The sequence below is a fragment of the Gambusia affinis genome, linkage group LG24 (genome assembly GCF_019740435.1).
Source record: "Gambusia affinis linkage group LG24, SWU_Gaff_1.0, whole genome shotgun sequence".
NCBI lineage: Eukaryota > Metazoa > Chordata > Actinopteri > Cyprinodontiformes > Poeciliidae > Gambusia > Gambusia affinis.
Genome location: NC_057891.1, coordinates 12,494,214 through 12,510,584, shown reverse-complemented (window position 1 = coordinate 12,510,584; position 16,371 = coordinate 12,494,214). Strand labels below are relative to the sequence as shown.

General features: G+C 39.0%; 1 protein-coding gene across 5 annotated transcripts in view; it reads left to right on the top strand.

Annotated features, from left to right (window-relative positions):
* dmd (dystrophin) overlaps nucleotides 1-16,371 on the top strand; it is a 232,638-nt gene that overhangs the window by 67,876 nt on the left and 148,391 nt on the right. For all 5 annotated transcript variants that reach the window (XR_006370052.1, XM_044110231.1, XM_044110234.1 and 2 more), the window contains one exon: nucleotides 2,473-2,534. Coding sequence is in view for 4 of the 5 variants with exons in the window: in XM_044110231.1 (XP_043966166.1) it covers nucleotides 2,473-2,534 (62 nt within the window). In the remaining variant the exon portion in view is untranslated. The remainder of the gene's footprint in view (nucleotides 1-2,472; nucleotides 2,535-16,371) is intronic.

Below are 16,371 nucleotides of genomic sequence, written 5' to 3'. Positions count from 1 at the left end.
CATAAAGCGTTGCGGTTTAACAAGTAATATTTTCAAATATACATTTTTAATTGAGGCTCTTATTAAACTAGCGATGGAAAAGGAGAGACTTGTGTTTCAAACCGTAAAAATAGCAATCCCAACAATACCGTCAGCTTTTGCTGATGCTGTGTTTGTGAGTTAACGGGGAAGAAGAAGAAGAATCGCGCAGAACACCTGAAACTAAGGTTTGAAGTTTAACTAACAAAATATTAAAAACTTTACTCTAAAAAAAAAGAAAAAAATGCTAATCTTTTATAATATATAAAAATAGATTTTGGCTCCACTTGAAATAAATCCTGCTGATTTTGTGTCGTAGGTTCTCATCTTTCCGGACCGCACAGTTCCGCTTGTGGATCATCTTCACGTATTCTGAGTTAGACCGGGGTGAAAAAATTCACCTTTATTGATTTGAGGGAAAATGTGGAGAAGAAACTGAAATTGTATAAATGAAGTGAAATCTGTTGCTTTGTAGTCTGGGGTCAGGAGGGAATGCTTTTGAAAAATTGAGGTTCCTCTTAAAGAACCCCACTAAGAGCAGACAAACTTTTCTTTACTGTCTCAACCAGTATCTTCTATAAATCGGCTATTTTTCACACGTAGTTTTATTTCTGATTTTCTTTTGCTGCATGCGTCCTTTTCTGACCATGTGGAAATATGTCTTAGTCAGAATTGAGTGCGTGCGTGGCGGCGGCGTCTCGCACACCGCACTTCCTCTCAACGCGTGACCTGTTAATTAAAGGAGAAGTTTCATTATCAGCTTCATTAGCCGGCGCGGGGCCAGAGTCGGCGCTCCCAATCGCAAACATGCTCAAAGACTTCCGGTTAACTGAGCCGCTGTAATATGAACCTGATGTTGTTTCCAGATGAGGGTGTAATCTGTTCTCCCTCATAATGAGACGCGAGTCCGCTACCTGTTAAATGGCAGAGTTGTCGTCGTCATTTCCATTAAAGGACAACTTTGGTTTCACCCCGTTAATCGGTGAATCACATTTCTCCAACAAGAACAAAAATACAAAAAAAAAAAATACAAAAAACAAGTTGAGTTCTTTTTTTTTGTTGCTATTTTATTATTATAAACTTTTCGTAGAGATATTTTAAATAACAACCAAAAGCAATAAAAATGTTGTAAATTCATAATTTTTATTGCTTTTGGTTGTTATTTAAAATATCTCTACAAAAAGTTTATTGATCATTCACCAATAAAGAATTGACAATTGTTATGATTAATATAATGACATTGGAAATAGTCTGAAGACAACAATATTATCAATAATCGCAACAATTACTGGAACAATTTATCATCTAGAACAATTTATTGTGACAGGCCAAATGTTTTTACACATCCCACCAAACATGACTTTGTGGGGATTTTTTTTGTCACGGAACAATAAAATATACCGCATTAAAACAATTCATGTCTTTTGAATGTTTTGTATTGAAACATCTTAAAGCATGGTAATCATTTATATTAGTTATTTTTCCAAAGTTTCACATAAAAAAAAAGAAGCTTTTTTCCATGCTTCCATGGATACTAGATTTTGTATCGATTACGAAAAGTTTTCTTGTTAGATGTATTCATATGGAGATTAAGTGTCACACGGGTGAGCTGTATTTGTTAATGGGGTGACTTGATGGATGTTTTTTTTAGGGGAATCAGAGGAAGCGGTTCAATAAGCATTCAACACTTTTTTCAGATTTTTATCGGCAAAATCCTTTTCCCATCGCCCCAGCTATAAGCTTCGTTTTCGACCTGTCAGATGAAATTTGAACCTGAAGTTTAAGTTAAATTGTTTGGGGGAAAAACTCCTGAGTTGTCAAGCTAGACCCAGATAAAAGAGCTTAGAGTAATGAGCAAAATCCAGACTGATCTGCTCCTTTTCTCTATCGTTTCAGTCTTGCCTATACTAAAGGCAGCTCTGAAAACCAGCTGTAAGGATGTGACCAACATCCCTCCGGGAGGAGGGGAAGTTTCTTCTTTTCTCGGAAATTGCTAGCCGTCCACGTTAGCCGCTAGCACAGCTTGGTGCGATTAAAAACGGGGAGAAGAGAGAGCAGTTGATCACAATTTTAAGGTTTACCAATTGGAACAAGGTTGGCTCGAACCACTTTACTTAAAACCTGCTTCTTTGTGTTTTGCCTCGGTTCTGTTTGATCTTCCAACAAAAGAAGGCCTCCTGTCGGGAGGTAAACACTTTTTGGCAGCTCCGTTAGAGCTTCGTTCGGAGGCCGTCAGGATGTTGCGTGATCTGGCCTGGGAGTGGGCCGCCGATCGATGTGATGAGGATGCAATTAGCCCTGAGAAGGATTAGAAGAGTCTCTCATCACGCTGGGCACCTCGTTGCTTTGCGTCCGTGGAGAAGCTTTGACAGGCTCAAGAACATTATGACTGTCAGTAGTATTTCTGTGGGCTTTTACTGATCTGATGGTCTTTGTTTTTGTTTCTCCGTCCAGATGAAAGAGAAGACGTTCAGAAGAAGACTTTCACAAAATGGGTCAACTTGCAGTTGTGTAAGGTAAGAGTTCTGGTTTGTGTTTTGTGTTTCACACCGTGGGCAGGACGGGACCCCAAAATCTAAAGTGTTTGATCCAACACCCATTGAAATTCTCCAGATAAACCCTAATGTGTTTTATTACGGACTGCAACAAATGATTATTTTAGTAATCGATTATTCTGTCGATTAACGTGATAAATCAGAGCTTATTTTATTCTAGAATGGCCCAGTCATAGCTTGAGTTGTTTTGCAAAGATACTCAAAGAAAAAAATGGGCAGGGCTGAGAAATACACTAGTTGTTCTGAATTTAGAAGCGTTAGAGTAAAGGGGTACTGATTGAATGCAATGCACATATTTTTGAAAACCATGCATCATTTTCTTTCCATTTCATTTTGAGATTTTGATATGAAAATGTTTGAATACTTGTGTAAAGTACCGTACTGCCCAGAATAACCAGGTAGTTTTCTACATTTCTGTCTTTATGTTGTTGTAGACAAACTAAAACCTCTAATCCTTAATCGGACGAGGTCGTTATGGACGGCTGCAGTTGGTCCATTTTGTCTGAAGCAGGACTCGCACCAAAACACACACCGCATCGTTTGTATCACTCTATACTCTCTTCAGTGACTCTCGGGGCCCCGTTCTATGTTTTGTTTTAATTCATTTCCTCCCACTTTCAAAGGCAAATAAACAGGAGGGAAGGATTTGTTGTTCTTAATGCCGAAAGCATCTTTTCTGCTGCTTTCATCCTTTTAGCCAAACTGTTTCCTTTGATCTCTGAGCGACAAACAATTTGAGCGTTTCCCTTTATGGCGCTCAAAGGTTATTCCCTCCACGTCCGTCTTCTCTTTAAGAGTCGTGTTGGTAATGCTGGGCTTCAGCAACACCAGTGGGCAGCATGAGGCTGGCCTGTTTTGGAGAGGGGCTATATATATATATATATATCTACAGAGCTGAGTAATATTCTTTGGTTTTTGTTTTTTTTCCAATTAAAAGTGACAAATTCTGATGCTATGATGCTGAAGGAAAACTACAGTTTGGGTATTTATTACCTGAATAATCAGAGTCCTGTCTCTTTAAATGGACTTAAAGAGTCCATTTCACCCATTTTTCTTTCTTTTTATTCATTCAAAAATCAAATAATGTGGAGCTCTCATCTGAGCTTACAAAATCTGAACTGAACGAGCGCTTATGTAATGTCAATAAAATAGAAAAACCCATATTTTTGGAGCGATTTATTCTAATTATGCTAATGGTGAACAGTCAAAATAAGATATGTTTTTAATATGGTTCATATCTAGGTACAACCTAACTGCTTTGATAAGAAGCAAATTATTAGGGAAGCATAAGCTAATTCACTTGATTAGCTTGACCGCCTCTTTAAAGTTGGCAGGTTGCTTACCAGGAGCAGACAAGTATGTAAACAACAACAAGGAAAGACATAGAATGTCCTGAAAAAAGATGTCAGCCATGTTGAAAAATCTCTGTGAAACACCAAACTCCTCCAAAAAAAGAAAGAAGATCAAATTAAACCCTAAGCTGAATAAAAATTCAGGTTTAGCAATTTTTCATCTACTTCAAGGACAGGTTGCAAACAAGAGTTTACTTTTTGCCAGTTTCTTTATGAGACACATTTTGTTGAGTTCAACTCTAAAGCATTTTTAAAGGGAGGTATTCTTTTAAAATATTAGAATATTAAATATCCTGTAAAATCATTCGTGTTCCGCTGAACCGCAACATTTTATTGCGTTTGTTCAACTTGAGTAACTGAAGTAAATTTGGACCTCTTGGCTGTTTGTTGAATTGTTTTCATTTACTCCATAATAACAAACTTTTTGGAAAAAGTAGAATTCAGAACAATAAACATGGATAATGTGGAAATAATAAAGCAGAACTTTGTCTTCTAGTATTTAGAAAACATAAATAATGTCTTGCAGCACATTCATTTTGTTTTCACAAATGTCTGAAGAATTGTGTGTGTGTGTGTGTGTGTGTGTGTGTGTGTGTGGCGGGGACATACATACTGATGCATTAGTCCGCTTTCTATTTTCAAAGTTGATTACGAGGTTTTTGAGGTGTGCCGTTGCCATGGTTATTGAGATTTATGAGCATGTGGGCACGTTTTGGCTCATGTGGCTACCGTTATGCATTTAAATGTGTAAGCAAGTAATTCGTTTGCTATTAGCCTTGTCTTTCTACCCTTTTTCTTTCATTCCTTTCCTCTACCAGCTTCATTTGTACTACTTTCTGATTTCGTTTACCTCCATGTTTTACCTCCTTTTCCTTTTTCCTCATTTGCAATTAGATCTGCTCTCTCGGCGTGTAAGCCCCGTTAGCTCGAATAGATGTCCTGTGGAACAAGAAGCTGCAGAAGAGAACAGTGTGAAGACTAGAAAATTCCTGAAGAAATTTAACTGGGGCCTGCCAAAGTGTGCCCGTCGGTTTGGACCCAGCGTTCTGATGCTAAAAATTTGCATCAATGCTAAGCTTAGCTCAAAAATTCAAAAGAAGCATGTGGAGAATCACAAGAATGTTGACTAACATGGACATGAACGATTCAGCATGATAATCAGCTCACTAGCATGTTGTCTATACTTGACCTACACCATTAAGTATACTAAACATGGCTAATAAGTCAGAAAATAGCTAATAGCTTATTTAAGCTAAAAGGCTAATGCTAATGAACTGCCTTGCTTCGCAAGGCAGTTCCCTAACCTGAGAGAAGAATATGAAGCATTCTAATATTATTGCATCGCCGTAAGGCGATGCATTAACCTGAGGGTCATATTGAGGCTTTTATTTTGAAATTTGCAGAAAGCTTCATCATAAATGCCCACACTAATCCAGTGTGTAAGAGTGCTTTGGATAAACCAGTCACATAAAGCCAAAAAGAGCAATTACATGATGTAAAAATTGCCAAGGCTTTTATTTTGAAATTTTTGTTAAGCTTCATTTGAAAGGGTAAAAGTAATTCCATGTGTAACAGTCATTGGATTAAATCAGTCATATAACACTCAAAAAAGCAATTACCTGATGTAAAAATTTTCATGGGCTTTTATTTTGAAATTTTCAGTAAGCTTCATTTCAAAGGGCCAAACTCATCCCATGTGTAACAGTGACAGGGTTAAATGAGTTATATACAGCCCATAGCAGCAAGTAGTTCTAAAGGCCAGCTCAGTCCTCCTCTGTTTTAACTGAACTACTAGTTAGAACTACAGTGATGCGTATTTGTAGTCCTAAGCAGCTCTCCCTGCTCTGGGTTCCGTTGCCATGGTGAATAATCCTCTCTGCCAGCTGTGAGTGAGACATCCAGGGGGAGACAATTCTCTGTTTGAGCCAGCCAGTTTGACTAAAAAAAGCATTGCAAACAACTGTTTCCCGTTCGGGAACCGTAATACATATTCGAAAACCGTTTGAAGCATATGAGAGGGCTATTTGTCGTCTCACATAGTCCCGCCATTCATATCTCTACCTCACTCACAGTATTAACAGCGATGAGATAAAAAAAGTGTGTGCCAAGGTCTGTAATTTTTTAGAAATACATGGAAGTGAATCAGTGAGATCTGTCTGCTACCCTGGCGCATGACTTTGCTCTGAAGCACCTGGAGAGAAAACCATAAGCACTAGATAATTTTTGAAAACATTTGACCGGAGCAGGCATGCGTATCAATGTCATGACCGAGTTTCATACCAATCATGCAATATTTGTGAGCGTGAGGGCGAGTTAAAAAATTATTTGGGGTCAAAATGTCGCTCTGACTCTCACTCTAGCGGAGGAGCATTTACACTCTGATTTTTCCAAAAATCAAAAACTTTGGGTCGCTTAGAAAGAAGTTGTGGACAAACCGTAATTCATATCGACGTGCTGTCTTCACTTTAAAAGAGATCACGGACGTATCTACAAAATGAAGTTTGAATGGTGTTTCTACATAAAGTTATGACGACACAGAAAATCCTCAAAAATAGGGTATTTTCAGGATTTACTGGTTGCCTCGTCCCCTTGATGACGAGAGTTGCACCTGGTGAGCTCGTTAGTGATTTTGGGGTCGTTTTTTGCTTTTTACGTCGCCATGGTAACTCCAAATCCCACCAAAAATAATAGCACACCTCCCGGGATCGAGCCGCACGTTTTGATATCACTTTTGTGGGTGGGCTCGCAGATGCGAGCCGCATTCGGGTGACGGAAGAATAATAAATAATACTTAAAGAGACATTCTATTGGGTGTAGAACAATAGGTGCCTGCCATGCAATGCATGGAGGCAGTGACTGACTTGCTTCGCAAGTCAGTCACTGCTCTCCTTATGCATTGCTATGGGCAGGCCCCAATTAAGAAATCCCTCTGAGTCTCTCTATTTAATTAATTTGATTTTCCACTCTATCCAAAATGTAACGGCGTATAGAGCTGTGGGGGGAAAAAATGTCCGGATAATAACATTTTAAAACTAGAAAATTCCTGAAGAAATTTAACTGGGGCCTGCCAAAGTGTGCCCGTCGGTTTGGACCCAGCGTTCTGATGCTAAGAATTACCATCGATGCTAAAGAAAGCTGCAATGTAATCAATAGCATGTGGAGAATCACAAGAATGTTAAGTAAGCTGGACATGCAACATTCAGTATGATAAAGTAAGTGTATTAGCTAAAATGAGCAAATATGCTAATGTAAGCATAAATACTTTCAGTAGCATGTGGGGTATCATTAGAATGTTTACTGTCATTTACTTACTCCATAAAGTATACTAAACATGGCTAATAAGTCTGAAAAATAGAAAATAGCTTATTTAAGCTAAAAGGCTAATGCTAATGAACTGCCTTGCTGCGAGGCAGTTCTAACCTGGGATAAACAGATAATGCAGAATGATATCACTGCACCGCCTCGGTGATGCACTGTCAGAGGGGCATTTGAGGCTTTTATTTTGAAATTTGCAGTAAGCTTCATATTAAATGCCCACACTAATCCAATGTGTAAGAGTGCTTTGGATAAACCAGTCACATAAAGCCAAAAAGAGCAATTACATGATGTAAAAATTCCCAAGGCTTTTATTTTGAAATTTTTGTTAAGCTTCATTTGAAAGGGTCAAAGTCATCCCATGTGTAACAGTCATTGGATTAAATCAGTCATATAACGCTCAAAAAAGCAATGACCTGATGTAAAAATTTTCAAGGGCTTTTATTTTGAAATTTTCAGTAAGCTTCATTTCAAAGGGCCAAACTCATCCCATGTGTAACAGTGACAGGGTTAAATTAGTTATATACAGCCCATAGCAGCAAGTTTTTGTAAAGGCCAGCTCAGTCCTCCTCTGTTTTAACTGAACTAGTAGTTCGAACTACAGTGATGCGTATTTGTAGTCCTCAGCTGCTCTCCCTGCTCTGGGTTCCGTTGCCATGGTAAATAATCCTCTCTGCCAGCTGTGAGTGAGACATCCAGGGGGAGACAATTCTCTGTTTGAGCCAGCCAGTTTGACTAAAAAAAGCATTGCAAAAAACTGTTTCCCGTTCGGGAACCGTAATACATATTCGAAAACCGTTTGAAGCATATGAGAGGGCTATTTGTCGTCTCACATAGTCCCGCCATTCATATCTCTACCTCACTCACAGTATTAACAGCGATGAGATAAAAAAAGTGTGTGCCAAGGTCTGAAATTTATCAGAAATACATGGAAGTGAATCAGTGAGATCTGTCTGCTACCCTGGCGCATGACTTTGCTCTGAAGCACCTGGAGAGAAAACTGTAAGCGCTAGATAATTTTTGAAAACATTTGACCGGAGCAGGCACGCGTATCAATGTCATGACCAAGTTTGATACCAATCATGCAATATTTGTGTGGCGTGAGAGGCGAGTTAAAAAAATGATTTGGGGTCAAAATGTCGCTCTGACTCTCACTCTAGCGGAGCACCTTACACTCTGATTTTTCCAAAAATCAAAAACTTTGGGTCGCTTAGAAAGAAGTTGTGGACAAACCATAATACATATTGACGTGCTGTCTTCACTTTAAAAGAGATCACGGACGTATCTACAAAATGAAGTTTGAATGGCGTTTCTACATGAAGTTATGACGACACAGAAAATCCTCAAAAATAGGGTATTTTTAAGATTTAGAGGTTGCCTCATCCCCTTGACGAGATTGCACCTGGTGAGCTCGTTAGTGATTTTAAGTCGTTTTTTGCTTTTACGTCGCCATGGTAACTCCAAATCCCACCAAAAGTAATAGCTCCAATGCGGGTTCGAGCCGCATGCGTTTTGATACCACTTTTGTGGGTGGGCTACATGATGCGAGCCGCGTGCTGATTAACGGTAACGGAAGAATAAGTTACTATAACTAGAAAATTCCTGAAGAAATTTAACTGGGGCCTGCCAAAGTGTGCCCGTCGGTTTGGACCCAGCGTTCTGATGCTAAGAATTTGCATCAATGCTAAAGAAAGCTGCAATGTAATCAATAGCATGTGGAGAATCACAAGAATGTTAAGTAAGCTGGACATGCAACATTCAGTATGATAAAGCAAGTGCATTAGCTAAAATGAGCAAATATGCTAATGTAAGCATAAATACTTTCAGTAGCATGTGGGGTATCATTAGAATGTTTACTGTCATTTACTTACTCCATTAAGTATACTAAACATGGCTAATAAGTCTGAAAAATAGAAAATAGCTTATTTAAGCTAAAAGGCTAATGCTAATGAACTGCCTTGCTGCGCAAGGCAGTTCCCTAACCTTCGATAAACAGATAATGCAGAATGATATCACTGCACCGCCTCTGGCGGTGCACTGTCCAGAGGGGCATTTTGAGGCTTTTATTTTGAAATTTGCAGTAAGCTTCATATTAAATGCCCACACTAATCCAATGTGTAAGAGTGCTTTGGATAAACCAGTCACATAAAGCCAAATAGAGCAATTACATGATGTAAAAATTCCCAAGGCTTTTATTTTGAAATTTTTGTTAAGCTTCATTTGAAAGGGTCAAAGTCATCCCATGTGTAACAGTCATTGGATTAAATCAGTCATATAACGCTCAAAAAAGCAATGACCTGATGTAAAAAATTTCAAGGGCTTTTATTTTGAAATTTTCAGTAAGCTTCATTTCAAAGGGCTAGACTCATCCCATGTGTAACAGTGACAGGGTTAAATGAGTTATATACAGCCCATAGCAGCAAGTTGTTGTAAAGGCCAGCTCAGTCCTCCTCTGTTTTAACTGAACTAGTAGTTCGAACTACAGTGATGCGTATTTGTAGTCCTCAGCAGCTCTCCCTGCTCTGGGTTCCGTTGCCATGGTAAATAATCCTCTCTGCCAGCTGTGAGTGAGACATCCAGGGGGAGACAATTCTCTGTTTGAGCCAGCCAGTTTGACTAAAAAAAGCATTGCAAAAAACAGTTTCCCGTTCGGGAACCGTAATACATATTCGAAAACCGTTTGAAGCATATGAGAGGGCTATTTGTCGTCTCACATAGTCCCGCCATTCATATCTCTACCTCACTCACAGTATTAACAGCGATGAGATAAAAAAAGTGTGTGTCAAGGTCTGAAATTTTTCAGAAATACATGGAAGTGAATCAGTGAGATCTGTCTGCTACCCTGGCGCATGACTTTGCTCTGAAGCACCTGGAGAGAAAACTGTAAGCGCTAGATAATTTTGAAAACATTTGACGGAGCAGGCAGCGTATCAATGTCATGACCAAGTTTGATACCAATCATGCAATATTTGTGGCGTGAGGGCGAGTTAAAAAATGATTTGGGGTCAAAATGTCGCTCTGACTCTCACTCTAGAGGAGCAGCCTTCACACTCTGATTTTTCCAAAAATCAAAAACTTTGGGTCGCTTAGAAAGAAGTTGTGGACAAACCATAATACATATTGACGTGCTGTCTTCACTTTAAAAGAGATAACGGACGTATCTACAAAATGAAGTTTGAATGGCGTTTCTACATAAAGTTATGACGACACAGAAAATCCTCAAAAATAGGGTATTTTCAGGATTTACTGGTTGCCTCATCCTTGACGACAGAGATGCACCTGGTGAGCTCGTTAGTGATTTTTCGTTTTTTGCTTTTACGTCGCCATGGTAACTCCAAATCCCACCAAAAGTAATAGCACACCTCCGGGATCGAGCCATACGTTTTGATACCACTTTTGTGGGTGGGCTCGCAGCGGTACGAGCCGCATTCACGGTGACGGAAGAATAAGTTAAGAATAATAATAAAGAAACATTCTATTGGGTGTAGAACAATAGGTGCCTGCCATGCAATGCATGGAGGCAGTGACTGACTTGCTTCGCAAGTCAGTCACTGCTCTCCTTATGCATTGCTATGGGCAGGCCCCAATAAAAAGACATTCTATTGGGTGTAGAACAATAGGTGCCTGCCATGCAATGCATGGAGGCAGTGACTGACTTGCTCAAGTCAGTCACTGCTCTCCTTATGCATTGCTATGGGCAAACCCCAATAATAATAAAGAAACATTCTATTGGGTGTAGAACAATAGGTGCCTGCCATGCAATGCATGGAGGCAGTGACTGACTTGGCAAGTCAGCCACTGCTCTCCTTATGCGTTGCTATGGGCAAACCCCAACTAGAAAATTCCTGAAGAAATTTAACTGGGGCCTGCCAAAGTGTGCCCGGGTTTGGACCCAGCGTTCTGATACTAAAAATTAGCATCAATGCTAAAGAAATCTGCAATGTAATCAATAAAATCACAAGAATGTTAAGTAAACTGGACATGCACCATTCAGTATGATAAAGTAAGTGTATTAGCTAAAATGAGCAAAAATGCTAATGTTAGCATGAATGCTGTCAGTAGCATGTGGGATATTATTAGAATGTTCTCTGTAATTTACTTAATTCCTTCAGAATACTAACTATGGCAGAAATGTAAGAAAAATACGTTATAGCTTATTTAAGCTAAAAGGCTAATGCTAATGAACTGCCTTGCTCATGAGGCAGCTCCTAACCTGAGAGAACCAGATAATGCAGAATGATATCATTGCACCGCCTGCTGCGGTGCACTATTCAGAAAGGGCATATTGAGGCTTTTATTTTGAAATTTGCAGTAAGCATCATAAGAAATGGTCAAACTCATCCCATGTAACAGTGAATGTGTTAAATCGTTTCTATAATGCTCAAAACACAAGTAGTTCTAAAGGCCAGCTCAGTCCTCCTCTGTAGTAACTGACAGTTCCACCATGTTGTAGTTCTAACCTTCAGTCTTTGTAGTTCTAAACAGCAGCTCAACTGTCATGTGAGTGAAACACACAGGGAGAGAGATTCCTAACTGTTTGAAGCAGTTACTTTTTCTGATCAAAGCAGGCCAAACATATCTTTACCTAAGTGTTGCCAATAGCATGTGGGGTATCATTAGAGTGTTTTCTGTAATTGATTTACTCCATTCAGTATATTTAAAATGACTAATAAGTAAGTAAAATAGCTAATAGTTTATTTAAGGTAAAAGTCTTATCTTAATGATCTGCCTTGCTGCGCAAGGCAGATCCCTAACCTGAGAGAAGAATATAAAGCATTCTAATATTATTGCATCGCCTTACGGCGATGCATTAACCTGAGGGCAATATGAAGGCTTTTATTTTGAAAAATAAACATAAGCTTCATATTAAATGCTCACACTAATCCAATGCCTAACAGTGTTTGAGTTAAATCTCTTATTTACTGGCCTAAACAGCCAGTAGTTCTAAATGGAAGCTCTGTTTTAACTGAGTGTTAGTTAGAACTACAGATATGGTGTTCTGATAGTCCTATTTAATATCATTAGGTCAAAGGTTAATGCCATTGCACTGGCTTGCTGCGCAAGCCAGTGCCATAACCTGAGAGGAAAAGATAATATAGGCAGAGATTTTTTCAGCGCCTTACGGCGCTGCACTCACCTGACAGAGATATTGGGGCTTTTATTGGGAAATTTCAATTAAGCTTTATTTAAAAATTACACACTAATCCTTTGTGTAAGAATGGTTTGTTAAAATCTGTTATAAAATGCCCAAAACACAAGTAGTTATAAAGGCCAGCTCATTCCAGAGTGTCCTCCCATAAGTCAGCTGCTCTGGCCTCATGTGTTCCGTTGCTATGGTAATGGATCAGCTGCTAACTGTCATTTGTGTGTGAGACAGAAAGGGGGGAAAAAAATTCTATCTTTGTGAGACACCCAGCCAATTAATATGGAAAAAGCATTCCGAACAAACCTTTGCCATTCAGGAACCGTAATACATATTTGAAAACCGTTTGAAGCGTATGAGAGGGATATTTGTGTTCTCCGATTGTACCGCAATTCATATTTTTACCTCATTCACAGTAATTGCAGTGATGAGACAAAAAATTGTGCAGAAACTTTTCAGAAATACATGGAAGTCAACCTGGGAGAGCGTCAGTTACCCTGTCCCATGATTTCACTCTGAAGCACCTTGACAGAAAACCGTAAATGCTAGAGAAATATCGAACACATTTTACCGGAGCAGGCACGCGTATCAATGTCATGACCGAGTTTGATACCAATCGGGCGATATTTGTGGGCGTGACAGCGATTTCAAAATCACTTTGGGGTCAAAAATCTGCTTAAATTCTCACTCTAAAAAAGCGTCAGTTGGTGTCAGTTATGCTCTGCGTTTCGGCAGTTGGAAATTTTGCTCGTTTTTCACTTTTTACTTCGCCATCGTAAGTCCGATTCCTTATAAAAATAATAGCACACCTGCCGGGAACGGGCCGCACGTTTTGATACCACTTTTGTGGCTGGGCTCGCAGCGGTGCGAGCCGCATTCCGGGTGACGGAAGAATAATAAATAACTAGAAAATTCCTGAAGAAATTTAACTGGGGCCTGCCAAAGTGTGCCCGTCGGTTTGGACCCAGCGTTCTGATGCTAAGAATTTGCATCAATGCTAAAGAAAGCTGCAATGTAATCAATACAATCACAAGAATATTAAGTAAACTGGACATGCACCATTCAGTATGATAAAGTAAGTGTATTAGCTAAAATGAGCAAAAATGCTAATGTTAGCGTGAATGCTCTCAGTAGCATGTGGAATATTATTAGAATGTTCTCTGTAATGTACTTAATTCCTTCAGAATACTAAACATGGCAGATAAGTAAGAAAAATAGGTAATAGTTTATTTAAGCTAAATGGCTAATGCTAATGAACTGCCTTGCTACGCAAGGCAGCTCCCTAACCTGAGAGAACCAGATAATGCAGAATGATATCATTGCACCGCCTCCGGCGGTGCACTGTTCAGAGGGGCATATAGAGGCTTTTATTTTGAAATTTGCAGTAAGCTTCATATTAAATGCCCACACTAATCCAGTGTCTAAGAGTGCTTTGGATAAACCAATCACGTCAAGCAAAAATGAGCAAATATATGATGTAAAAATTGCCAAGGCTTTTATTTTGAAATTTTCAGTAAGCATCATAAGAAATGGTCAATCTAATCCCATGTGTAACAGTGAATGTGTTAAATCGTTTCTATAATGCACAAAACACAAGTAGTTCTAAAGGCCAGCTCAGTCCTCCTCTGTAGTAACTGACAGTTCCACCATATTGTAGTTCTAACCTTCAGTCTTTGTAGTTCTAAAGAGCAGCTCAACTGTCATGTGAGTGAAACACACAGGGAGAGATGGAATCCTAATAGTTTGAAGCAGTTACTTTTTCTGATCAAATCAGGCCAAACATATCTTTACCTAAGTGTTGCCAATAGCATGTGGGGTATCATTAGAATGTTTTCTGTAATTGATTTACTCCATTCAGTATATTTAAAATGACTAATAAGTAAGAAAAATAGCTAATAGTTTATTTAAGGTAAAAGTCTTATCTTAATGATCTGCCTTGCTGCGCAAGGCAGATCCCTAACCTGAGAGAAGAATATAAAGCATTCTAATATTATTGCATCGCCTTACGGCGATGCATTAACCTGAGGGAAATATGAAGGCTTTTATTTTGAAATTTGCAGAAAGCTTCTTTATAAATGCCCACACTAATCCAGTGTGTAAGAGTGCTTTGGATAAACCAGTCACATAAAGCCAAAAAGAGCAAATACATGATGTAAAAATTGCCAAGGCGTTTATTTTGAAATTAGTGTTAATCTTCATTTGGAAGTGCCAAACTCATCCCATGTGTAACAGTGAATGTGTTAAATCGTTTCTATAATGCTCAAAACACAAGTAGTTCTAAAGGCCAGCTCAGTCCTCCTCTGTAGTAACTGACAGTTCCACCATGTTGTAGTTCTAACCTTCAGTCTTTGTAGTTCTAAAGAGCAGCTCAACTGTCATGAGAATGAAACACACAGGGAGAGATGGAATCCTAATAGTTTTAAGCAGTTAGTTTTTCTTATCAAAGCAGGCCAAACATATCTTTACCTAAGTGTTGCCAATAGCATGTGGGGTATCATTAGAATGTTTTCTGTAATTGACTTACTCAATTCAGTATATTTAAAATGACTAATAAGTAAGTAAAATAGCTAATAGTTTATTTAAGGTAAAAGTCTTATCTTAATGATCTGCCTTGCTGCGCAAGGCAGATCCCTAACCTGAGAGAAGAATATAAAGCATTCTAATATTATTGCATCGCCTTACGGCGATGCATTAACCTGAGGGCAATATGAAGGCTTTTATTTTGAAATATAAACATAAGCTTCATATTAAATGCCCACACTAATCCAATGGCTAACAGTGTTTGAGTTAAATCTCTTATTTACTGGCCTAAACTGCCAATAGTTCTAATTGGAAGCTCTGTTTTAACTGCGTGTCAGTTAGAACTACAGATATGGTGTTCTGATAGTTCTATTTAATATCATTAGGTCAAAGGTTAATGCCATTGCACTGGCGTGCGCAGGAAAAGATAATATAGGCAGAGATTTGACAGAGATATTGGGGCTTTTATTGGGAAATTTCCATTAAGCTTTATTTAAAAATTACACACTAATCCTTTGTGTAACAATGGTTTGTTAAAACCAGTTATAAAATGCCCAAAACACAAGTAGTTCTAAAGGCCAGCTCATTCCAGAGTGTCCTCCCATAAATCAGCTGCTCTGGCCTCATGTGTTCCGTTGCTATGGTAATGGATCAGCTGCTTACTGTCATGTCTGTGTGAGACAGAAAGGGGGGAAAAAAATTCTATCTTTGTGAGACACCCAGCCAATTAATATGGAAAAAGCACTCCGAACAAACCTTTGCCGTTCAGGAACCGTAATACATATTCAAAAACCGTTTGAAGCGTATAAGAGGGCTATTTGTCTTCTCCGATAGTACCGCAATTCATATTTTTACCTCATTCACAGTAATTGCAGTGATGAGACAAAAAATTGTGCAGAAACTTTTCAGAAATACATGGAAGTGAATCAGGGAGAGCGTCAGTTACCCTGTCCCATAATTTCACTCTGAAGCACCTTGACAGAAAACCGTAAATGCTAGAGAAATATCGAACACATTTTGCGGAGCAGGCACGCGTATCAATGTCATGACCGAGTTTGATACCAATCGGGCGATATTTGTGGGCGTGACGGCGATTTCAAAATCGCTTTGGGGTCAAAAATCTGCTTAAATTCTCACTCTAAAAAGTGGCAGTTGGTTTCAGTTATGCTCTGCGTTTGACGGTTGGAAATTTTGCTCGTTTTAAGCTTTTTACTCCGATTCCTTATAAAAATAATAGCACCTCCGGGACGAGCCGCCGCGTTTTGATACCACTTTTGTGGGTGGGCTGCATACTGAAACGCGAGCCGCATGTGCGGAAGAAGAATAAGAATAAAGAGGCGTTCTATTGGGTGTAGAACAATAGGTGCCTGCCATGCAATGCATGGAGGCAGTGACTGACTTGCTTCGCCAAGTCAGTCACTGCTCTCCTTATGCATTGCTATGGGCAAAACCCCAACTAGAAAATTCC